The sequence below is a fragment of the Clarias gariepinus genome, chromosome 9, assembly GCF_024256425.1.
Source record: "Clarias gariepinus isolate MV-2021 ecotype Netherlands chromosome 9, CGAR_prim_01v2, whole genome shotgun sequence".
Taxonomy (NCBI): Eukaryota; Metazoa; Chordata; class Actinopteri; order Siluriformes; family Clariidae; genus Clarias; species Clarias gariepinus.
Window position 1 is genome coordinate 4,501,188 of NC_071108.1, and position 26,257 is coordinate 4,527,444.

Consider the following 26,257-nt stretch of genomic DNA (forward strand, 5'->3'; position numbering starts at 1 on the left):
AGGAAGCAGCCAAAAGACCAACAGCAACCCATTGTAAAGGCAAAGTGCTGCAGAATCCAGCATAGCAGATAATCAAACAAAGTTTAATATTTTACAAGGATAATTTCACCTGCTATACCCAGGCCTGATTACTGACAGACCTGTTTAATCAAGAAATCACTTTAAAAAAAAAGCAACAACATCTAAAGAAATTCAAGAACAAATGAGAAACAAGGTAATTGACATGTATCAGTCTGGAAAGGGTACCAAGCCATTCCTAAGGCTTTGGGACTCCAGTGAACCACGGTGCGAGCCATTTTCCACAAATGAAGAAAACTTGGAACATTCCCATGAGTGACCGGCCTACCGAAATTACTCCAAGAACACAACAACGACTCATCCAGGAGCTCATAAAAGAACCCAGAACAACATCTAAAGAACTGCAGGCCTTACTTGCCTCAGTTAAGATCGGTATTTATGACTCAACAATAGAAAAGAGACTGGGGGCAAAAATAGCATCCATTGGAGAGTTCCAAGGTGAAAGCCACTGCTGACCAAAAAGAACATAAAGACTCGTCTCACATTCTTCTGGGCAATTATTCTGTGGCCTGAAGAGACACAAGTTTACATGCCTTTTTAAAAGGTGTGCATCCAGTTTCATCTGGTGTAAACCTGACACAGTGTTTCATAAAAAGAACATCATGAGAACAGTCAAACATGTTGGTGGTAGTGTGATGGTCTGAGGCTTTGCAGCTTTAGAGAGAGCAGAATCATTTGAAATGGCCAAATCAACGAATTCTTAAAAACAAAAACAAAAAAGACTTCATTGGTGATCACATTAATACCTGAAGACCACAGAAGCCAACTAAAATGGATTATAATGTGATTGACGATGTGAACTGAATTATGTGCTGGTGAAGAAAAACCCTTGTATCATCTGCACGTATGCAAGAACAATCTAGAGACCCCTCAAGAACAGAAAGGCCAGATTAGATGTTGCTTAAAAACCTGTCTAGTGCTGGAATAAGATTCTTTAGAGAAATGAAAATTCCATTACCTGAATAATTAGAAGAGATGAGTAATAGTGAAGAAATGGAAATGCCTACAATAGGTACCAAAGTATACCACATCAAACATGGTGGAAACTATACGCTATGACATGGGTACTGTATGTACCCATGGAACTGGGTCACTGGTGTTTATTAATGACTACTGTGTTTGTGTGTAGACTGAATATATGAACAGTAAATATTTTTATTTTTCATTTTATGTATATATTGTTATATACATTGTGTATATTCACAGGTATTTACTGAGAGAGTGGGATTCATAACATAGTACCAGGGTTCGAGGAGACAAATCAATTCATTTTTGTGATTTGACTTGATTTGGTGCCAGGTGTGCAGTAAATAACTTCCTTTTTCAATAAAGTGAAACTAATTTATGTTGATAATGTAACAAAGGGGAAGGGGGGCTGTACATTTGTGGGGAAAAAATCTAAATGGATGCTAAAATGTTCTGTTTACTTAAGATACTAAAGCATGTGGTGTGATTTTATTGCTGATTAAAATAAGGTGGTTAAAAAACCCTATACAGTTTAATTTTTTATACATCAGTATAACAAGTGTGTGACATACAGTATGTATGATTAAGAAGATAATAAAATAATTTCAGTTATTGATATTACATATGATATTACAGTATATTCAAAAACGTGCTGATTGGATGCCAATCACTCATAATGTGTTTTTTCTTTACGATATATAAAGAATACACTTTGCTTTAAAAATACATGTGATATACTGTTGATAACTTGGTTGCATGACATTAAGGAAGTGGTCAGGACTTTCACACTATAAATCAGTGGTTTTTTTTGGGGGCACCTGACAGTGTGGAGAGGGCACCTGTCTCAAAGTAAGATCAACACTCAACCACTTGTGTTCTTTGAAATATGTACATGGAAAGTTTTAAACAGTAATGTTATTATAATATTTATTATTATTGTTATTATTAGTATTTGAACGGGATTCTAAAGCAACACTTGCCACAGAGAACTTTATGAATATGTCTTCAGCAATTTCAGCACCAGGTAAGGCTGTTTTAATCATCTTAAGATAAATATATTGATCTTTATAAATATTTTTACAGTGGGGAAAATAAGTATTTGACACATCAGCATTTTTAACGATAAGGGAATTTCTAAGTGGGCTATTGACACAAAATTTCCATCAGATGTAGCCATCAAGACAAATATTGAATTCATTCAAAGAAATCAGAACATTTAAGTATACAAGTTAAGTCATAATAAATAAAGTGAAATGACACAGGGAATAAGTATTGAACACACTTTATTTAATACTTTGTAGAAAAATTTTATTGAAACCACTTTATTGTTTCCTTGGCCTTTCCCAGGCTCCTCCGAATGGTGTTTTGCAAACTTTAACCGAGCCTCAACATGCTTTTTGTTCTGCAGTGGAGTCTTGCGTGGTGAGTGTGCATGGATCCCATGGCGCTTCAGTGCATTGCTTATAGTTTTCTTTGAAACAACAGTACCTGCTGATGCAAGGTCTTCCCATCTGGTGGAAATTTTGTGTCAATCGCCTTACTGATAAAAATGCTGATGTGTCAAATACTTATTTTCCTCGTTATATCTATGTAAATATAAATATATATTATAGCACCTGATCAGTATTTTCACCTTAGTTATTGGAAATATTTTAGTATTTATTGTCTTTCATCATGATAAGTCTGCTTTGTGGTGCACCTGTAGTGGTGAAATGAGCTCGCTTCTGGTAAGATGCACCTCATGGACGAATGAATGCAAGGGGAATGATGTTGCATCATTAAGCATCAGCCAATCCTAACACACACAGGAGAAGAGTTTTGCACGAATAGAAAGGAAAACTAACAAGTTTCCTGTGTGTGTGTGTAAAACAAGAGGTGGTTTTGGTTTTCCTCATTTGCATGCCACAATTTATTTTTAATTTTTTTTGCATATTTGTCACACCTAAATGATACAGATCATCAAACTAATTTTAATATTACACAAAGATAAGTACAAAATGCAATTTTTAAATGATCTTAATTTTATTTATTAAGTAAAAAGCTATGTGGTCCTATGTGAAAAAGTTATTGTCCCCTAAAACTACTGGTTGTGCCACCCTTGGCAGCTACAATTACAATCAAACATTAGTTATAACTGGCAATGAGTCTTTCAGATCGCAGAGAAGGAATTTTGGGCCGCTCTTCTACGCAGAATTGCTCAGATTTAGCCACATTTTTCACAGTTTTCAAGCATGAACAGCCTGTTTAAGGTCATCTCAATCGGATTTAAATCTGGAAGTAGACGACTAGGCCAGTCCATAACCTTAATCTTTTTTTTTTTTCAGCCATTCAGAGGTGGATATCCTGGTGTGTTTTGGGTCATTGTCTTGCTGTCATAACCAAAGTGCCTGTTATACTGTTACCACTTTACTGATGTATAATTAATAATCACAGTCCATTTTCTGTATAAACAAACAAACCAGAGATAAAGTCTCTGAAATCTTCATATTCAACAAAAACATATTTTTCTCAAAATAATTCAATTGTGAAACATTCTGCTTATTGTTTAAACTTGTATTTCTTCTTTACTGAAGCAGAAGTTTCCATGAACAGACCACATTTTAGTCGTCAGTGTGTTCAACATTATTTCTAGGCCTATCCATTAAACAAGTTCATTCTAAATGTGATTAGTTTCTGATAAAAAAATTTCACATGTACATAAAGTTTAATTTTTTTCGATATTCAATTTTGAAAATGTGACTTTGTTAAAAATCTTTTTTTTTATGTATTAACTAATGCTATTTATCATTATGGCAGTGCCATTTCTTTAGGAACCTGCCATTCGTTTGTCACTGGTGTCATATGCACAGGCCTGTCCCAAAATAGCCTTAACAGCCGAAAACTTTATACCTATAATAATGAGTGAATTTAAGATCCTCTGAAAATTGTAAATTTTTTAGGTGCAATAATGTATTAAAATTCACCTGTTATCTTTAAAATGCCCTAAGACTTGTATTTAGTCATAATTTTTTTCTAGTTATTTTGATAATGACAAACATGTCACGTTATTGTCATGAACGGGGTGTTACGGGCTGATGTACGTGGGCAGAAAGGGCAGGCATAGGCGCAGAGGGTTGGTTCCAACAAAAAGAGACTTTAATAACAAAATATAAGACAAAACATGGAATATCATAAACAGAAACATAAATAGACTCTCTTTGCTGTACAAGAGTAAACAAAGGCTCTATGGCGAAACATAGGCTCTTTAGCTGTACAACAAGAAGCACAGTCTTTATGGCGAAACAAGAGGCTAAGGCCAACAAATCACGCATGGAGCTTAAACGGGTCTAGACGAGACAGAGAGACACGACAGGACTAAAGACACGGAGAGACTAGAAACAGGACAGGAGATGAGACTAAAGACATGGAGAGACTAGAGGAGACTAGAGGCTTAGAGAGACTGGAGACAGGATGGGTTAGTGGGTAGTTGGATTAGTAGCTACATTGTTTATTGTAACGTTGGGTGATGACCTGACCGGGTTAGTATCTCATGGTGTTAATGGCTAACCGGGTTAGTTCCTGACCTACCAAGGGCACGGAGACACACAAGGCTAAGCACACATTAAGCTAATTCCTACTAGAAGTAAACTCCGCTAATGGCTAAACCCACTAGCGGTCAAGCTCACATGTGGCTAAACAAACGAATAACTATACATGAAGCTAAACATACTGGGACCTAAACACACAAGTAGATAAACACACTGTCCTAAACATGCAGAAATCTAAACATCCAAGTAGCTAAACATACATAAAGCTGAACATACAAGGGGTTACACTAACACTAGAGACACAAAGAGTACGGACAAACACAAGACTTCACAAGACCGAATCAGCTCCACACACACTGCAACACTGGGGACTTCCATACGAATAACAACTAGAGCCTTGGGACATGCTCAACGGTTACATGTCACAACTAACCAAAATACAATATAAAACAAACCAAAACATACAAAAGAAAACAAACCAAATTGCCCACATAAATGACAATAAATACGAACAAACAATGCTCGACCCAGTTTTCCAGACTAAACAGCTATTTATAGGTGATCTAATGAGCTACCTCGGTTCAGGTGAGGCGCCTTCTGGGAAAATGAGTCTGCAAACAAAAACTACAAAAAACTCAAACAGTGCCCTCTAGTGGTAATCCCTTACAGTTATCACATCAACATAGGGTCGTGGTTCTCAAAGTGTGTAGCGCGCCCCACTAGTGGGGAATACAGACATGACAGGTTTGGCGCAATGAACGGGAGGGAATTAGTGGAAAAATAATAGGAAAGTACCTATTCTAATTCATGCTTTTCTTTATTGACAATAAAGATCGGACACTCGAAACTAAACAATCACACACAAAGAAATGGATCATTAATACAAGTAAATTAAAATAACATCAGAGGAAAAGTGGAACCATAGTGCAACAATAACGATTTAACGTCGGCATGTTAATTGCAGAGGAACAATATACTGTATAAGGAAACATTCGGTATTATATATGTAATTCTATTTTTTCCAATGTGTACGCTAATTTTTCTGTATTTTTGTTAAAATTAATATTTCATCACGCAGTCATGTCTGGCATTTCTAGTTTCTAGTGTGGCAACAAAGTTGCTTTTTGTTCCTTCAGGCGCTTCAGCCGAAAGGAAAACATGATGAAGCTTATGTTGCGCTTGGATTCATGGTGGGGATGGTGGGGGCAGAGGAGAGACCCATGTGTGTTTTGTGTCTTAAACCGCTGGCAGCAAACAGCATGAGACCCAACAAAGTAGGAAGACACTTAGAGACAACACACCCCAGTCACGTTAATAAGCCACTCAACTTCTTTGAAAGAAAGCTTTAGATAAGTGACGAAGTAAGCCTGTTATAACAACTGCACGTGTATTTTATCTGTTTTGAACTTGGGGTTATTTGATCTTTTTGGTTTTGGAATTTGATATTTTATTAAATAGCAAACTTGGCTGATTTTGTTATCATTTTGTTGACAAGTGGGGCTTGTAAATTCGCCCACCCCCTTAAGTGGGGAATGACAGAAAATGTTTAAGAACCACTGACATAGGGGAAATAAAGCATGAACTCAGAGTAACTCATTTTAATCACATACCTTTTTAAAATGTTAAAGGCTTTATTTCTGTGTAGCTGCCAGTCACAATGTTTTAAAAAAAGAAATAAAATTTGATTTAGTTCAGTTTTTTTAACTAAAGCATTAAACCGGTCTAATACTTAGCCATTGATAATCATACAGTAAAATACACAGAATCGCCATAACATTAAAACAATTAACATTAAAAGCGCCTATGTTTTAGTTTTTTTTTTTTAGGACAGCATTGACTGTTTTTCGGTAATTTGCGTTGCATTGGATTTTTTTTTCTGTGGGATCGGTCCTGATGGGCTGGCCTTTGGTCTCTATTGGTAAGGGTAAGCCAAGGTAAGTCTTGGGTGCCCATAATTCTTTCACCAATTTATGTGTTATGTGTTAATGTTATGGCTGATTAGTGTATGTTACTATTAATTTTATAAGTTGTATCTATATAACATCAGATTTGTTCTTATAAGTTTCTTATTAAGTTTTTATTATATTTTAATTTGTATTATTTTAATTATTTTTATACGCGTTCTAAAGTAGAGATGTTAACTGTAGTTATTGTATTATAATCTGTTGTGTTGCATTGTATTGCCGTGTATTTCGTTGTATTTGTATTGTGTTTCACTAAATGTAGTGTGTTTCATAAAAGATTTTGGGGGGTTGAAGAAAAAGTCAAAAGTGTTTTACTTAACATTAAGTTCCATTTTATTGAGGTTATCCACTGTTCGCTGATGGAGAGAAGGCTACAAAACTGTATCAGGATACAGTCCACGGCCATCTTCTCAAATTTTAATTCAAACGATCCTGCGTTGTCAAATGTTTATTATGAACAAACTGATCAAGTTTAATCTGTTTTCCACTCTGTTTTTCTCCGTTTTTTTTTGCAGGAAAGCTATTCGCTGCCCAAACCCATAGGAAGTAAGCACTTCTCACTAACTCTAATTTAAAGATCCACTATATAGCCTTCCCAGAAGAGTTCAAGCTGTTAAAGCTGCAAACGATAGGCCACATCATATTAAACCCTACGTATTAAGAATTGGATGTTACACAATTTCATATGCATGTAAAGCTAGGTGTTGCTAATCATCAGCTCATGATTAACTGATCATCAGTAGGTTTGGAGTATTCAGGTGTGTCTTAAAACATTAATCTGGAAAGGGTTATAAAACTCATGTCAACCCTACAGGCCTCACTGAGTATGGTAAATGTTCCATGACAGCACAATTAGAGGAAAACTGATCAAGCACGGTTTCTTTGGAAGGGTCACCAGGAGAAACCTCTTCTGTCCAAAAGGTACACAGAAACATGACTGAGGTTCATGAAACTGCAACTAAACAAACCACAAGGTTTCTGTAACAATGTCTCAGAGACAGATGATCCATATTGGCCTTAATGCTTTTAGCAGAAACACATCATACTCACTGCCAAAGAACGGCAGTGGAGTGGTGAGGATTTGGGCTGGTTTTTGCAGTCATAGGACCTGAACTTCTTGCAGTCATGGATTTGACTATGAACCCTTCTGTATACAGAGTAAACAACCCAACAGAATATAGTATAAACTCCCCTGTACCAGATAATTCTAGAAGCAAATGTGTGGCCATCTGTCCAACAGCTAAAACTTTGGTCATGTCACAGGATAATGATCCAAAGCACACATCACAATCTACATCAGAATGGTTAAAAATAAAAGAAACAAGGTCTTGGAATGACCTTGTCAGAGTCCAGACCTTATATATGTCCAAAAACCTTAATGATCTGAAGCAGTTTTACTAAGAAGAATTGATCAAAACTTTATGAGAGACTGAACGTCACCACTTAAACTGTGCCCTCTGGCACCAGCCTTACACAGAACAAAGCGAATGTCATCCATAGAATTGAACAACAACAAAAACAATTAACTGAGAGTCCTAGAACCAACGAAACTCCTTGAGTAACAGTGAGCTTAGGCAGCTGATGCACATTATGCACTAGATGCCCAGGATTTTCATAAGAATGGAGTTTAGACAAATGTACCAATGTAGTTTTTATGAGAAGAAAATAAAAGTAAAAGTAAAATGTAAAAGTAAGATGTAAAAGTAAATTAATAGCTAAAAACTGATTGTCAATCAATTTTTGGATATCTATTTATGTTCACGTGGGATATACAGATATGTTATAAAGAAAATTTATGTGCAAGATTCATATACTTGTTATTACTTTTTGTGTGACTGATCATGCCACTCTTACTGTTCTGTGTTTCCAGTGTAACCTTCATTACAGAGGAAGATGCACATGATGCGTTTATTAGCTACGCATCTAGTAGATGCTGTTACGGACCTGCACCGGCTCGAGATGGAGTCATCACCAGCCTAAAGCCCTTGAGCACCTACAAGGTTTGGAACAAAAAAAACCGCAGCTAAGTTTTACCCATGACGCTTCAATGCTAATTAAAAACTGTTATAATGCTAATTTTAATTGTAAATATATATATATATATATATATATATATATATATATATATATATATATATATAGGAAAAGTATCCTTTTATTCCATCCATCCATCTAGGAACCTCTGTAGTCCAACTTAGCATCATGGAGGGCAATGGTGACCATTGTACTTATTCCTATTTTTCACTATCGTATTGTTTATTTAGATGAATGCTAATGTTTTTCAGGGTTCTTAATTCTCTTTAAAACTTGGCTTAAGAGACAAAAACAAAGCATTCTATTGACTTTTGCTTTATTCTCCTCCTATTCATTCCTCATAGTATCGCTTGATGACTTTTGTTGAGACGAGATCTACTGAATGGAGTTATGAACCGTACACAGGTAAAGAACAGAAATTAAAGCTTAGGATCTCCTAACAATGACAAGACAAGGACAGGACATTTTTCTCTGTGGCATGTGCTGTAATTAATATTTGCACAAGGTTAAACTGGCAGCTACACTTTTTCTTACTTTTTAGCTAAATTGGCCCCAAAGCTTTTTTTAAAGCTAGGGATATTTAAAAAAAAAAAAAAAAAAGAAAGAAACATCTTCAAAAATGACTTGCCTGGTGGACTACATGTGGAAATTAAATATTAGTAATGTGATGTGTTTCAGGTCAGCCTGTGGATGCGTGTAACCAACGTGCTCCAACGCTATGGAATATCAAAGCCCCAGCACAGGCTTTCTTTAAGGATCAAACGAAGTACTTTAGAGTGCCGTATACCTCCTCTGTCAAGGTAGAGAAACAAGAAAACTCTTAGTCTTTCATGCTGGCTGAAGTACAGTACCACTGTTCCCAAATCATTTCCAAGTCCTACCACTGTCCACAAGAGACCTTCCAGTAGGGGTGTAATGAAGAATAATACTAATACTTATAATAATAATATTTAATAAATAGAAATTTATATTGATTGTTTATTTATTCATGTTTAATATACAGTGAAACCTCGGATTGCGAGTAACGCGGTTTGAGAATGTTCCACAAGACGAGCAAATATTTTTTTATACATTTTGATTTGAAAAAAATGAACAAGTCTTGGTTTACGAGTACCGAGTATCATGTATCACGAATGCGCTTCTTGTTTTGACGCCGAGCATCACGTGAACTGAGCCAACGGTTTTTCTCTCCCTTGTGCTGCGAAATTGTGGGTAATCGTCTTCCCTGCTGGGTCTTAGTGCTTGTCTCTCACTGGTATAATCAACATCCGACATGCATGCATGCATGTACTGTTTACTATAACACTGTGACAACGTGTGTGTAAAGCATATATTATTTTGTGTCTGTATGCGTGTATGTACAGCGCGCGTGTAAAGCAAAAGCAAGTCTCATTAGAGAGGTTAAAGATCCATTTTCTCCCTCTCTGTTTTAGCCTGCTCTTTGTGTCTGTGTGCGCGTGCGTTATTGGACACAGTGCCACACACAAACACACACACACACACACACACAGATTCCTCCTTCTTTCGCCGTCACAGACACACACACACACACGCTTTCTCTCTGCTCTACACAGAAACACTGCTCTGCCGTGATTCTTTTCAAAGGTAAAGTGCAGGTTAATTTGTTTTATTTTTACTTTACAGCAGTGATTCTGTTAGTGTGTCGCTCAATCGAGTGTCATTAGAGGGATTTCTTGTTTATTCTTCCAATAAAACAGCATTTACGTTGTGTGCGCGCTAATGTGTGAAAAGAGTGGAGGAAGGGTAATTGCGTAGGATAAGAAGGGGGAGTGAAGGAGGGGCTCCTTACTTTAGCTTGGACGGGGTACCAATCCACACAAGCACCCACACACAATCACTCATTTACTGAGAGCATGTGAGGGTGCATGTGTGCCCTACATCCAGGGTGTACCCCACCTCATTCCTGGGTTCCCTGGTATAGGCGGTAAAGTGAGTGAGAAAATGTTGTAGGAACTGAACTGATTTGATTCATGAAAACATTATCATAAATCGAGTCATGATCGGAGTTTCTCATTACACTTACCACCACATTAGACACCACATTAGACACCTATTGCAGAACTGTCCCAAACTGACCATTAGAAATCTACCACTGTCCCAAACCAATCATTAGAGGTCTACCTCTGTCTTAGTGTTACCATTGCTACTTCCCCAAACCCCGGTTAGAGACCTGGACTGTTCCAAACTCCTCTATGATGAGTTCAACCACAAAAAATACTATATTTATTGTTGTAAAAAAAAAAAAAAAAAAGACTTGTAACTAGAAGTATTGTGAATAATTGTTAGGTTATCAACATTCTGTTTTTCTTTTATGTCATTTATTACATGTACATCATGTTATAATGTTGTACAAAAACCAATGTGTCCCATATGGGTCACCAGTTGGCCTGATGGCTTTAAATTGAACATTGAATTTTGTCTGTGTCTGTGATTTATATGTGATTATCCCTAGACCTGCCATGTCTGTATGGGGAAAGGAAACACCCGATGCACATACTGTGCAGGCTGTGGGCTAGTAAGTCATATACTTACTTCATTGTACATTACTCCACACGTCGATGTACAATATACAATTGTATGTACAATACCATGTAAATGATGTGTCTACTGTGAATGTGATCCACTTTTAGCAAACCTTCTACATATCTGGGGGTGTCGAGGGTAGCTCGAATGGCTACTTTGGAGCAGTAATGTAAGCTATCCAGTTATACACATGGTCCTAATGTAATTATATACTAAATTTGAAACATAACTACACATATGACAAAAGTTAACAGTCTGCTATACATGTGGTGGTACTGGTTTTACAGTGGGTCAGTTTTACAGTGTGTGTGTGTGTGTGTGTGTGTGTGTGTGTGTGTTTGGGCAGATGTGTTCGGTGTTCTGGAAATGGATTCTGTGAATGTGAAAAGTGTCAGGGAAAGAAAAAACTCCTCTTCTTCAACAAACTCCAGATCAAGTGGTGAGATCTCCTGCATTCATGACGCATTTTTTAATAGATTAGACCTGCATTCCTAAAGAGAGGAAGGACTTGACAAATTTGCAATATGATATACATACAAGCACATCACAGTGTCTTATACTTCTTAAACTTTTCCACATTTTGAAAGGTATTTTATTGCGATTTTATTTAATATAGCACATAATTTTAAAGTCGAAGGAAAATGGTAACTGGTTTTCAGTTATTTAAATAAGAATCTAAAAAGTGTGGAGTGTATTTGTGTTCAGACTCTGTAAGTTATTAATTTGAAGAGCCATTATTTACTGCAGTTACAGCTGCAAGTCTTTTGGAGTATGTCTCTACCAACGTTGCACATCTAGAGAGTGCCTTTTTTTTTGCACATTCTTCTTTGCAAAATAGCTCCAACTCAGACAGATTGGATGGAGAGTACTGTACCGGTGAACAGCAATTGACCGAACAGTCTTGCCACAGATTTTTAATTGAATTTAGATCTGGATTTTACCTGGGCCATGAATGTGCTTTGATCTAAACCATTCCATTGTAGCTCTGGCTAAACATCTGGCTGTATGTTTAGCATCGTTGTCCTGCTGAAAGCCGAACCTCTGCCCCAGTCTCAGGTCTTTTGCAGACGCCAACAGATTTCTTCTATGATTGCTCTGTATTTGCATCTTTCCATCAACTTTGACGCCTGCTGTCCCTGCTGAAGTAAATAATCTCCACAACATGATGCTGCCACCACCATGCACAGTTCCTTAGTTTTCTGCTACACATCACGTTTTGCATTTAGACTAAAATGTTCTGACCGGAGCACCTTCTTCCACATGTTTGCTATGTCTCTCACATGGCTTATCGCACACTGCAAACGAGGCTTCTTATGGCTTTCTTTCAACAATGGCTTTCCTCTTGCAACTCTTCCATAAAGGCCAGAGTGCATGACTAATGGTAGTTCTGTGGACAGATTCTCCCACCTGAGCTGTGGATCTCAGCAGCTCCTCCACAGTTACCATCTTGGCTAGTTCTCTGCCAAGTTCTCTTGGCTAGTTCTCTGCCATTAACACTCTTCTTGCCCGGCATGTCAGTTTAGGTTGACGGTCATGTCTTGATAGATTTGCAGTTGTGCCATACTGTTTCCATTTTTGGAAGATAGAGCATATTTTTGAAACATAGCACTCTGTGAAATGTTCAAAGGTTGAGATATTTTTAATAACCTAACCCTGCTTTAAACTTCTTCACAACTTTCTTTGATTGTGTTCCTTGGGCTTCTTGGAACAGTTCAAGGTGTATGAATACTTTTGCATGGCACTGTAAAAATCTAGAAATTGTGTTTACAAAATTTTTTATAGTATGATTTGTTTATTTAAACCATCTCGGAGTAAATGGCAACTTTGTCGTAACATTTTATTATTAACATTTTATGATTACAGTGTGTCATACTGGCACATAATAATAATAATAATAATAATAATAATGATAATAATACATTTTATTTATAATGCACTTTACAATTAAAGCAAATCTTAAAGTGCTACAAATTATTTCAACCCAAAACCTCTGATAAAAAATACGTTTTAAGACCAAAGATATAAAATCATCAACAGTCTGTGGTGTCCTCAGATACTCTAGGAGAACGTTCCACAGTCTAGGGCCGCTGAGCAAAAAGCCTGATCTCCCATAGTATGAAGCTTGGTCTTACGAGGTTTCAGAAAATAACCTGAGACACAACGGAGGTTGCATGTAGATGTACAGTATGTGAAGTAATAAGTTCTTTGAGATAGTAAGGGGAACCCCATAAATGCACTGGTGGGTAAGAAGGGGAACCTTGTATTCAATTCTGAATAAAACAGGGAGCCAGTGAAGAGACTTAAGGATGGGCGTGATATGGTCAAATTTACGTGCTCGCATCAGGATCTTAGCAGCACAGTTTGGAATATATTGCAGATTTATACATACAATGTTCCTAGGTGAAAGAAAGATGTCTTACACAGATGTTTGATGTGAGCCTCATACGTCAAATGAGAGACCATTTTTAACCCAGATGTTTACAACAGATGTTGACAACAGGATCTCCTGACCAGAAAAGGTAATGCTAGTGATGTTAGATGTCCTAACCTGGTGTGGGGTGCCTACTGAAATAGCTTCAGTCTTAGAGCTGTTCAGCTGCAGGAAAAGTTTGCTTGATATTATGACATGATATTTTAAACTTTCTCTTCAAGAATGAGTTCATCAGAGGGACAACCCATGTTAGATGTTTTGGAGATAAAGTCAGAGAGGCCAGATTGAGGTGGTTTGACCAAAGAGGAGATTTATGGATGCAGTGAGAGAGGAAATGAAGATAGTTGGTGTGAGAGAAGAGGATGCAGAGGATAGGGTTAGATGGAGGCAGATGATTCGCTGTGGCGACCCCTGAAAGGGAACAGCCAAAAGACAAGGAAGAAGATTTTAAACTTTCTCTTACCATTTAAAAATAACTGTGGATGGTTTCTTTAGTTTTTAATTATGACACTTGCTGGTCTTAAGCATCCCTTTACTGTTTATTCCTATGACTGAACTGTGAGATCAGGCCGTGTTTCGCTCTCCTCAGGACTACTGATAGAAATGAATTGTTGGTGCAGAGAGGCAGTATGAAGTCAGAGAAGCTCTGGAAGGTCTCTGGAAGGACGATCTTCGCAAACTCCCAGTCCAAGGTGTGGTCTTTACACACACACGCACACACACATGGATGTACTGTAAACACAAAAGTTATGCTTACTGTATAAGCATAGCTTTAGTGCAGTGGTAAAGTATTATTTTGTGGTTTGTTTGTGTGTGTGTGTACGCATGTGTTTTTTAGCTTTCCCCATTGGTGGATTTCCCTGACCCTTCAATAAACCAAGCGTCTAAGCGTTTAATACAAGAACATCAATCCAAGTATTTCCAGACGTCTCGCATTCTGCAGCAGGTACTGCTAGTCTTCAGTACTGATATTAGCAGCACATTAATGTTACCAGAGAATCAAGTTAAAACAATTCAATTAAAGATTTCATGCGAATTAAAGTTAAAATTTAATCTGCATGGTGCTTTTTATCACGTTACCGATCTGAGAATGTTTTCCACTGCAGCGTCACATCATCGAGCTGATCCCCGTCACCAAGGTGAGCTACACTTGGAAAGAAAAGTCCTACGATTACATTGTGTTTGGGAACGAGAACCGCGTGTACACTGACAACTACCCGGCCAAATGTTGCTGCTCTGTGATGTAATCCTATAATTCTGAATTTTCCTAAGAAAACAATCACCAAATCACACAGAATATTACCGCGTCTTTACGCTAATAAAGTCTGTTATTGATGTTTGTAGTATGCATATGATTTTTTTACATAAACACTTGTTATTCATTCACTCATGTTCACTTATCTGGACTTATCTTTATGCCTAGTGCTAAGAGCTCATTTACGCCATTTAAAGAAGAACATTTCTATAATTTTTTTTCCTATATATTGAATTATTTGGTCTATCTTCGGCTTTCAAAATTATTTCTCATTACTTCTTTATCAGATGCATTTAGGTTTAAGATTATAAACCATACATAACCATTTTATTTTCCGATGACATAATTCGTTATTGTCGTAGTTTTTTCTTTAACTATATGCTGTAATGTATCATTTATAAAACTTCTTTATTTCCCTGGATGTCTATAGAACATGAAAATGGCTCATGCACTTGTGTACCTGATACTGTACATATTTACTTTGTTTACTCATGACATTAGTTTAAGACTTACAGTATATACAATACAGCAGCTCTTTGTTCTGTGAATAAACCAAAGAACAGATGTGTATGGAGTTTGTTTTCCCTTTACTTGGTGGGTTTCTTCTTGAAAACTCTGGTTTCCAAAGTCCAAAGACATGCAGATTAGGCTAATTTGCATTTCCAAATTGCCCATAGTGTGAGTATGTGTGCTTGTCCCCTGCGATGGATTGGCACCTCCACCAACATGTACCCCACCTAGTGGCCCAAATACCCCAAGGGTCCAGGCCTCCCATCACTCTAAACAGGATAAGCCCTATAGAGAATGAGGGAGTGAGATTATAGTGCAATGTTTCATGCTCTCTCGTGTGAAATATGAACACAGACTTATTTTTATTCACTGTAAAATGAATCAAATTATAACCAGTAATTTGTGTAAATTAAATATACTTAAATCTTACAATATAATAAATATTATACATACAGTTATATGTTTTTTTTTGTTAATCATATGTTTTTTAATAGATATATGGCAGTATCCATTATTTTCTATTGAACAGATGAGGAACTTTAAAATTATATCCAAATATGTAACAGTTTATGTAAAATACATCCAAATATATTTACATGTTATTGCAAAACACTGATTTGTTCCCAGCACTGCTGTCATGAACTCTTTGCTGGCGTGAGTGTAAGCGTGGCATAGTCGCAGAGGCAAGTTGTTGGTTCAATATATTCTTTTATTAAACACAAAACAAAAAGCCCTTTTTATTAAAGCACCTTGGAACTTTACTATAATAATTTCCACAACAAAACAAACAGCATTACACTCATAAGTATGCCAACCACAACAATAACAATTACAACAAAAGCTAGATGCCTGACTGAGGTTCAGTCAGGCTATTTATCATCAACATAGACCCACTGGGACTTACAGTAAACAAAACAAACATAATCAGTGGGCATTTTGGCACCCTCTAGGGGTTAACCCTTACAGTACCCCCCTTAAAAAATGCTCCTCCGGAGTGTTACTGGCGGTCCAGGACTCCCACCCCAATGTTCCGAGTTTGGTCGGCCCACTCGTAGGCGGAGTTGCAGGACCAGCAGAACTGGCTTCTCTAGGCAGAGCTGATTCTGGGCTGATGTCCCCTACGTGGAGTGAAGTAGCTGGCATTGGGGTCTTAGGAGCATGCAGCCCAGTTGACAAGAAGCCTGCAGAGCTTGGTGGCTGCGGGGCTGGCCGCGATGTCCACCGAACTTGGCGGCAGCGCTGATGCGACATTCGCGGGGCTCGGCGGCTGCAGAGCTGATGCGACGACTGCGGGGCTTGGCTGCTGCAGAGCTGAAGCGACGTCCGCGGAGCTCGGCTGCTGCAGAGCTGAAGCTGAATTGCTGCTCGTGGCTCTTGGAGGCTGCGAAGCTGAAACACTTGCTGAGCTTAACGGCAGCTGAGCTGAAGCGACGTTTGCTGAGCTCAGAGGCTGCGGAGCTGAATCAAAGCTCGCGGCTCTTGGAGGCTGTGGAGCTAAAACGACACTCGCGGCTCTAGGAGGCTGCGGAGCTGAAACGACGCTTACGGCTCTTGGAGGCTGCGGCGCTGAAACGACGCTTGCTGAGCTTAACGGCAGCGGCGCTGAAGCGACGTTTGCTGAGCTCAGAGGCTGTGAAGTTGAATCAAAGCCGGGAGGCGGAGCAAGGATGATGTTCTCCAGGGTGCTCCTTAACTCCCCACACTCGCTTTCCAGCAGAGGTGGCGGAGGTGGAGGAAACGCGTTGTCGTCGCCGTTCAGTAGCGGCGCATAGTCCTCCACGTCGAGCAGAGGCAGCGGAGGTGGAGGGAACACGTCGACGTCGCCATGAGAATAGGCGGAGGCGGGAAAGGGGATGACGATTATGACCTGCTGTGTTGCTCTTCTGAAGCTTCGAGCCTATCTCACGGCTCTCGCGAAAATGAAGCTGTCTGAGCAGGTTTTGGAGCTGTCTAGCCTGCTCCCGCAGGTCTTGAATGCGCTCCTCGTTCATCTTCGCCCAGAACAGTTCTCGGGTCCCTTCCTTCTTCTTCTGTCGTTCCTCCTGGGATTCCCTTTTGCCTCCGACGTGCCTGACCTCCTTAGCCCGGACCTCAGCGTCGGAGCATGAGAACCTGTTTCCTCTAGCTGCGTCACCTCTGAATGGAGTCCGCCGGATGTCGAGCCTTCAGCCTTCCCAGCTCTGCCGCGCCTCTCTCTCTCTCCGCTCCTCACTGTCGTCCAGCACGTCCGCCGGCTCGGGCGAGATGGTGTGTGCCTCACCTTCGAGCGGTGTCCGCTGGCTGGCGAGCCTGCAGCCTTCCCAGCTCTGCCACACCTCTCTCTCTCCTTGCTCCTCACTGTTGTCCAGTAATTCTGCCAGTTTGGGCGAGATGGTGATTGCCCCCCCAAAAAAAACGTCTAGGGGAAAGAACTCTGCTATGCCACTTATACAAAACAAAAAGCCCTTTTTATTAGAGCACCTTGAAACTTTACTATAATACTTTTCACAACAAAACAAACTGCACTACACTCATAACTATGCCAACCACAACAATAAAAATTACAACAAAAGCCAGACGCCTGACTGAGGTCCAGTCAGGCTATTTATCATTAACATAAATTACTTGACTCGATTCAGGTGTGTGCTCTTGTCACCTGACCGATGCCCCCTATGGGAAATGAAGTCCCACTGGAACTAAAACAAAACAAACATAATCAGTGGGCGTTTTGGCGCCCTCTAGGAGTTAACCCTTATAATTGCTCTGTGTAAGTAAGGACAGATTTAGGGTTTGGTGTCTTATGCCTAAAAATAAAAAGGTTGTGTGTAGTGTGTTAGAGGGAAGTATTTTTTGTTTATATAAGTAGGGTGTAGTTTTACACAAGAAGGTCCATTGATGCAAACAACTGCTGAATCAGTAGCCTCAAATGCATTTGATTTAAATAATGTTTAAAAACTATTTACTGTCACAAAGCAGTTTTACAGAAATCCAGATGGAGAGTTATATTTATTCCTAATAGACTCAAAGACCTCTCAGTGGTGAAGAAAGAACCTCTCCACAACAACAGCCCCTTCCTTCCTTCTGCAGCATGGCATGAGGGTGTCTGTGTGATACTGCATAGTGTGATTATTAAATTTTTTTTTTACAGTATTGAAGTGGAGAAGTGTAAGGGCAATATGTACTAAGAATGTCGTGTATGAGCAGATAAAGGTGAATAAAAGTGCTAAGACGGGCACAGGACACGTACATAAATAAAGTGTGTGCAAGTGTGTATGTGAAAAACATAAAAACCACACACTGGTGGCTGCAAATAGGAAGTGAGAGCTGTTTTGGTTTTAGCATCTGTTTAGATTGGTCCAATGTGTGCAAATCAATTCTACACTCATTCTTGGGGTTGTCTGTTGCTTTTGGGGGTTAAATACTTGAATTATGTGATTTTTATTAGATCTGAAATGCATTACATCTTACATACTTACATTTCCAAGGCGAATTCTCTCCATTGTTTAATCTTTAAACCATCAAAATATAATTGTGATATCAAAGGTTTTTTCAATGACCCTATATGATACAGTACATCCATCAAACATGCACGGTTAAGCTCCGCCCAATCAGTTCAGTTTAAAGGTTTCTAATCAAGTTTATTACTGTTGAAAAATACTATCAAAAATCACACCAGTTTGTCCCATTGCCGTCTCATTCAACACAAAGCGTTTAGCGTACTGTAGTGGTGAAAGTAACAATGAGCGCCCCAAAAGTTTAATATGCTGAAGTCAACTTTACTTAAGGTCAAGTAAAGTCTCCTTCGGAAGGGATGGGTTAGGGGTTTAAGGGTTTATTATGAAAAACCCTAATGAGAGCTAATGTACAGTAAACACTGTACTTTACATACTTGAAACATTTAAGGGTAACTACACTTTTACTTTTTATAAAGTCTAGATGTAAATCGGGAACTTCTACTTTTACTTGAGTAATATTTGCCCTAGGAAACCTTTACATTAACTCAAGTACAGGAGTTGTGTCCTTTGCTCTCCTCTGTTAATAATATAATTTGTAATTTTTCAATTATCACACAAGAGCAAAAGCACCGTATAAGGACAAAATGATGTGAAAATAGATTCAAAGCTAGAAGTTTTCTACGAACAGCTCTTTTGTGTTCGTAGTCACTTAGGGTATATGTTTCTCCAGTGGCTTCATGCTGATTGTAGAATAAATCAACATATTCGATTCCTGTTTCATGTTCTGTATGTATGCAGTCGCACTCACTCACTCATCGTCTATCTCGCTTTATCCTGTTTTTAGGCTGGCAGGGCCTGGAGCCTATCCAAGGAGACTTAGGGCACGAGGCAGGGTACACCCATACCTGTATGTGTATACATAATTCAATTTAACAAGTGCAAACAGACTGATATATTTCAAGTGTTTATTTTTTTTTTTCAATTTTTAATCCATGCTTATGGCTTACAGCTAATGAAAACTCAAAATTCAGTATCTCAGAAAAGTTAAATATTGTGAAAAAGTTCAATATTGGAATCCTTTTTTTTATTGAGGATATATTGGCAAACCCAATCATTGACACCCTACATATGTGAGAAAGATGTGAGACACCAGATACAACCAACAACTCAGAAGAGCTGAAGGCCGCAGTGCCACAGACTGATCGCCTCCATGCCACGCCGCATTGCTGCAGCAGTTCATGCAAATAAAGCCCTGACCAAGTATTGAGTGCTGCACAGTAAATGTTCATACTTTTCAGTAGTCCAACATTTCTGTATTATTATTATTTTTTTTTTAGATAGTGAATTTTGGGGTTTTATTAGCTGTAAGGCTATCATCATTCAATGATATTCTAATTCAGTGAGATGCACCTGTGTGTGTGTGGGGGGGCAAATTATTTATACTCATTAATAAAAACAACTGAAGTGAATCGTGTGTTCAGGATCCAGTATTTCCATGTCAGTACATCCTGTAGAACATGAAACGAAAGTGAAAGTATTTTTAATCCCTGTTCGTTTGAGGTTAAAAATAACGAGAAGAAAACAAAGCCCAGGCATATTTAGGATTAAAAAGACAGAATTAAAAAATACATATATTTTTATTTAAATACATTTTCTGTCGATTTTTATTCAAGCAAATACAGTATATTCGAAACCTCGCTGTCTGATTGGATGTAGTTTGTGGGTCAGGGGGTCGCGACGTGTCTTTACTAAATATACAGATCACATTTTACCTTTATGTAAGAAATATATTCAACTATGTATGCATAGATATTATTGGATATACACTCGTTTCCTTTTTTTGCATTTTGTTATAAATTACTTGTCAGTTATTTTTTAAATGTAAAAAAAAAAAAAAACCCTAAAGCTATTTAAGTCATATTGTGATCACATGAGGTGAAGGGAAGTCCTCAGGACTTTCACCCTACACTTCACAGCAGTGTGTTGGAGCAGTTTAATCCTGCAGATATGGAGAGGAGACCAGTCTATAAGTAAGATCAACACTTTAGACACGTTTATTCTTTGTAATATGTAAAGTTTTAAAGGGTGACGTGATGATTTTATTATATAAATGCTATTATTATTATTATTATTATAGTGATTATGGAGCCATAGGAGGTATCGACAACCCTGGGTACATGCCTTCCTCACCTTCAGCGCCAGGTACAGTTGTTTTAATCATCCTAAAATAGATTTATTCAACAATCAGATCACTTTATGTACATAGATTAACTTTCTATTTCTTCTAAAAATGGAGGACGCGTCAGTTGTATTTTGGTCGTTTTTCCCCTTAAAGGGACAGTGTGTGTGTGTTTTGTGTCGTGTCAGGTGTTTTGACACCTTGACAACTTCAAAGTTTGTTTCGCTACAATGGAACTTAGTTACAGCATCAGATCAAAGAAACATTTCGAACGGGTCGCGTGGACATTACCGAGCAGAAACGAATTCACTTTTGGTTAGTATTAATAGGATTGGTGGATTGCTGTGGCGTCATTAAGCGTCAGCCAATCATAGCACAGGAGGCGGGGAAAGCTGGACTAGGGCTGAATGATGAGGAATTTCTCACGTGTTGCACACTCAAAACTGACAAATAATAGGCAGTTTATTTTATATATACATTTGCACTCAAAATTAGGTTTTTGGACAAAATTACTAACTTGCAGCTGTTTGTAATAAATCAGTGAAACAATAGTGATTAATTATAAATATCTCAACACAAGTGCACCAAATTTAACACAAAATGGTCCCTTTTAATGATTACTATATACTACTGTTCAAATGATCGTTCCTGATTATTATTTCTTTCTACATTGTAAAGGAATGCTGAAGGCGTCCAAAAAATGCATTAATCTCCTTTGAACAGTTAATTTTACTATATAGTTTTTGCACATTAATCTGACAATGTTTTAATTTTATGGTCGTTTATTTTCATTTATTTCAGCTAATAAATCTACTACAAGTTTAAAGAACACACAATATAAGATGACACAAGACCCTACACGTGTAGCTTTTCTAATTACACATAAAATCTAAAGGCTCAGTGTGTTAACGTTTACGTTGCTTAAATTCAATCCTAAAAATATTTTTTAAATAATTGTAATTATAAATTTGTAGTCTAATGTTAATACTGTGATTATGAATTCGTTTAATTACAATGGTTCACTTGATTTTATCTGCAACTACATGCAACTATAGCCGAGCTGCGACTCATTAATCCTGGAGGGAATGAACTAAGGCCTGAGGAGTCAGTCTGTAGTTATATAGCGCCACTCAGCGGTAAAAGCCAGCAAACGCACAAACCCAAATGCAGTTGCCGTGCGCGGCGACGGTAAAAGTCGCATACTGCCTGTCCACCTACTGTATATATATATACTAATTCCTATAAATACAGTAGGAAACATATTATACAAGTTCAAAGTTAAAGGAACAGTGGCTACCTGAACGTAGCAGAAAGAGGAAGCTATAACCTTCCTATGCAACAAGATTCCAACAACTGCCTACAGAAAGATTTGATGGCAGCAGGTACTAAAGTTTCACTCTTCACCATAAAGCGCATACTGAACACTGAAGGTCACCCCAAGACGTACGCCGATGCTTCCCCTAAAACACCAGAAAAGTCACGTCCGATATGCACATAAAAACATTAAACAAAGGTTTGGCAATTCTGGTCTATGTTCTGCTGAAACAGAACTTGAACTTTTTAGCCCTATGAATCAGCAGTATGTATAGAAGAAAAATAACTAAGCTTATGCAGAAAACTGCATCCTGCCGACAGTGAAGCGTGGTGGTGGCTCTGTGATGCTCTGGGACTGCTTTGCTCGTTTCGGAAAGCACTGAAGATGTTTCATGAAGGGGTTGAATCATTGTGAGACTGTATTAGTCATTAAAAGTAGCATTTAGTGTTTTCATTTTGAAAAACAACTTGTCATATCAGTTATGTTGAGCTACTACTGTATATTTAAATTGCTCTTGTGTCATTGATTGCAAACAGATGCAAGTTAGTAATTTTAAAATATTTCGAGTATAAAAACCCCCACAACAAATAAAATAAAACAATGTTTCTGATTATAGATAATAAGAATTTAAGTAGTTCTTGTTTATCATGGATTGTAAACCCTACATACATAAAATAGTTTTTAGCTCTTTACTACATTTACTCCAACACTGTTGTACTGTCATAGGCATGAGGGTGCAGCCGGGTGTGGTATTGCATAAACAAGTCACACTTTTTTCATAAACCTAATTACATGTCACAAACCTAATCAGGGAAAAACTGGATTATAAACAAAATGACGAGCCAGCAGTCTCACGTCCTGTCTGCATTATATGTACAAAAGCATTCATTATTTTCAGACATACATTAAAAATTAATACAATTACAGAGGAATATTTGAATGTCTGTAAGATACATATATAAAACGACAGACAGAAGTTTTCAGATGGACATAAAAAAAAATCCTAATGTGAGCTTCTGGGTTTTGCATGAACACATAAAGCAGCGAGTGTAACAACGTTACCAGAAGAACTCTTCCATGTTTCCCAGCATGCACAGTAAAACCTACCAGCTGTATTACATTCAGTACTGTGCAAAAGGTTTTAAAATTTTATTAGTAAAACAGCTGGTTTTACCCAGCATGCTGGGAAACATGTAAGAGTTCTTCTGGTAAATTTGTCACACTTCTCTTCTCCTTTCTATTTTCATGTAAAACAGATGAGCCTACAGTAGGCAACTTTTGTTTCCATCTGCAAACTTGTCTGTCATGTAATATGTTGCTTTCTTTAAAGGCATGCAAATATTCTTGTCAATCATTTATACATTTGATAAAAGTATGTTTGGAAATAGTCAATGGTTTTGTACATAATACAATATTACAATCCAGTATATATTTATATATAGTTCTTAGTGCTTAATTTTTAATCAATTGATTAAATATAGTTAAGGCATAGTCTGTCATTAATCACCATTAATTACGATTTTGAAATACTCTAATTTACTTGTATTATCATTTATGCGTTAATATTGACAGCTGCAATATATCGATTTGAACTTGCAGATTGTCTTGACCATGTCTACATGCCTAAATGGACGCAGTTGCTGTCATGTAACTGGCTGATTAGATATTTGAATTAACATTGGTGAGTGTAAATGTACTATATGTAAGCTGCATTGCGATCGGCAAGTGCAACTACTGACATTTTTAGGGAAAACATAATACTACACATTGCTGCCATAGATCATAGGTCTTACACTACGAGTCAAAGGTTTGGACACGCCTTCTTATTACATGGTCTTTCCTGACTTTTATTAAGTGTGCCAGCGCACACTTATTACCCTTCTCCCCCAGAAATCATTGCGCAATCCATTTATTATATCCCTAAAACTTTGCAGCGTTTCTCGTCCCGCAGTTTCGAGACGACCCACACGTATGTTACACCGTTCCATGCGGCTCGCTCGGGAATGGTGTGCTATGACTTTTGGTGGGGGGCCATCGGGCGGTGCTCCCAAAATCCCCCCCAAAAAAAAGTCCCATAGACTTAACATTGAGGCCGGCCTCTACTGTGACATCATGCCTGTGACTATGATGCACCGGAAGGCTCCACCACGCAATGGATGGTATCCATGCTCATTGGGGGTAAACCGGCCATTGCAGAGGTACACTTATTACTTCGCTCTCTAATTTCTTTTTACAATGTAAAATCATCTCCTTTAAACAATTGATATTGAGATGTTCCAAAACTGGATTTTATTTTTAAAACATGAAAAAAAAAAATCCAGTATTGTTCTAAAATGTAGAAAAGAAATTCTAACTATACATTGTAATTAATATATAATGAACCCTAGTGGGCCAGTAGGCACCAGCAACCAGAAATAAGACAGAAATAAGGATTACATTTATCACATATTTTAAGTTAGCATTAACTGGCGATGTTTTCTTTGTTGACCAACGTAACCCAACAAAACTTGATACTTGAGTCTTTACAATAAATAAAACCAACGAAGAGAAGTTTTGCCTTACAGATGTTTTATTATTGCGTCACGTCGCATCAGCGGCGTTTGGTGACTTCAGAGTAGCCGCTACATTACGTCAACAAAGAAGTCGTTCTTGGCGAACAGAGCAAAGGGATTACATCGCGTTATGGAGTACAAGATTCTGCTTATTTGGAAAAAATAATTCTACAGCCGAAGAAGGTGAAACGCCAGCGCAAATCGATCAGCAAATCTCCTAGGAGAAGCAATCAAACAATCAGCGCATACAGTAGTTAGGCCTGCTGGGCTTCTTGTTACTCTGCTGTGCTGTTTTGGAAAGTGCACTATTTGATGCTTTTAATCCATTGCGGATAATCGCGCGGTATTATTGTTTTGTTTGGCTTCAGTCGGTTTGTCCAGGAGTCCGTTCTTCGTACGTCGCTAACTCGGTTAGCTGGATTTGTCCTGATCTTGGATTGTTTCGTTTTTCGATGCGCTTCTCGCATTTGCTGTCATAGCAACATATCCGTAAGCTTGAAGAAGGTTTATTTCATGTAAACTGGATTTAGGCTCCTGGCGGGTTGTGATTGGTTGAAATGGCGAGGTCACATCTGATTGGTTAAAGAGCACGACTCACGCGGACTGACGCACGTGGGAAAGGAAAAGTATCTTGCACATACTGTTTATACACACATAATCGCTATAATATATACTCAGCAAAAAAAGAAACGTCCTCTGACTTTCAACTGTTTTTACTTTCAGTAAACTTAATGTGTAAATATTTGTATGAACACTAAAAGAGTCAACACCATAAGACATCAAGAAAAAATGTTTCACAATGTGTCCCTGAATGAAGGGAGGCTCAAAATCAAAAGTACCAGTCAGTATCTGGTGTGGCCACCAGCTGCTTGAAGTACTGCAGTGCATCTCCTCCTCATGGACTGCCTATTGCGGACAGTCTGAGCACTGATGGAGGGATTGTGTGTTCCTGGTGTGACTCGGGCAGTTGTGGTGGCCATCCTGTACCTGTCACGCAGGTGTGATATTCGGATGTACCGATCCTGTGCAGGTGTTGTTACACGTGGTCTTCCACTGCGAGGATAATCAGCTGTCCTTCCTGTCTCCCTGTAGCGCCGTCTTAGGCGTCTCACGGTGCGGACATGGCGATTTATTGCCCTAGCCACATCAGCAGTCCTCATGCCTCCCTGCAGCATGCCTAATGCATGTTCACGCAGATGAGCAGGGACTCTGGGCATCTTTCTTTGGGTGTTTTTACAGTCGGTAGACAAGTCTCTTTAGTGTCCTGCGTTTTTAGAACTGTGACCTTAAATGCCTACTTTCTGTAAGCTGTTAAGGTCTTAAGGACCATTCCACAGGTGCATGTTAATTCATTGATTCTGGTTAATTAAACATGCATGGAAATTACATTATTGTTGAAATACACCGTCCTGAAAAAGGGACATTTCTTTTTTTGCTAAGTATATTATATTAGAACTAATAGGTTTTT

General features: G+C 38.3%; 2 protein-coding genes across 3 annotated transcripts in view; both read left to right on the plus strand.

The window, feature by feature from the left end:
• Positions 1–6,464: 6,464 nt before the first annotated feature.
• Positions 6,465–14,791, plus strand: LOC128530061 (protein SSUH2 homolog). Its single transcript, XM_053503769.1, has 9 exons — positions 6,465–6,505; positions 8,406–8,535; positions 9,248–9,369; positions 11,043–11,097; positions 11,221–11,282; positions 11,460–11,552; positions 14,134–14,236; positions 14,383–14,490; positions 14,651–14,791. Exons 1-9 carry the CDS (start codon positions 6,465–6,467, stop codon positions 14,789–14,791), a joined length of 855 nt encoding a protein of 284 aa, XP_053359744.1.
• Positions 14,792–20,374: 5,583 nt separating this feature from the next.
• Positions 20,375–26,257, plus strand: part of LOC128530693 (protein SSUH2 homolog) — a 73,982-nt gene continuing 68,099 nt past the window's right edge. For both annotated transcript variants that reach the window (XR_008361145.1, XM_053504756.1), the window contains exons 1-2: positions 20,375–20,773; positions 20,881–20,945. Coding sequence is in view for 1 of the 2 variants with exons in the window: in XM_053504756.1 (XP_053360731.1) it covers positions 20,751–20,773; positions 20,881–20,945 (88 nt within the window). In the remaining variant the exon portion in view is untranslated. The remainder of the gene's footprint in view (positions 20,774–20,880; positions 20,946–26,257) is intronic.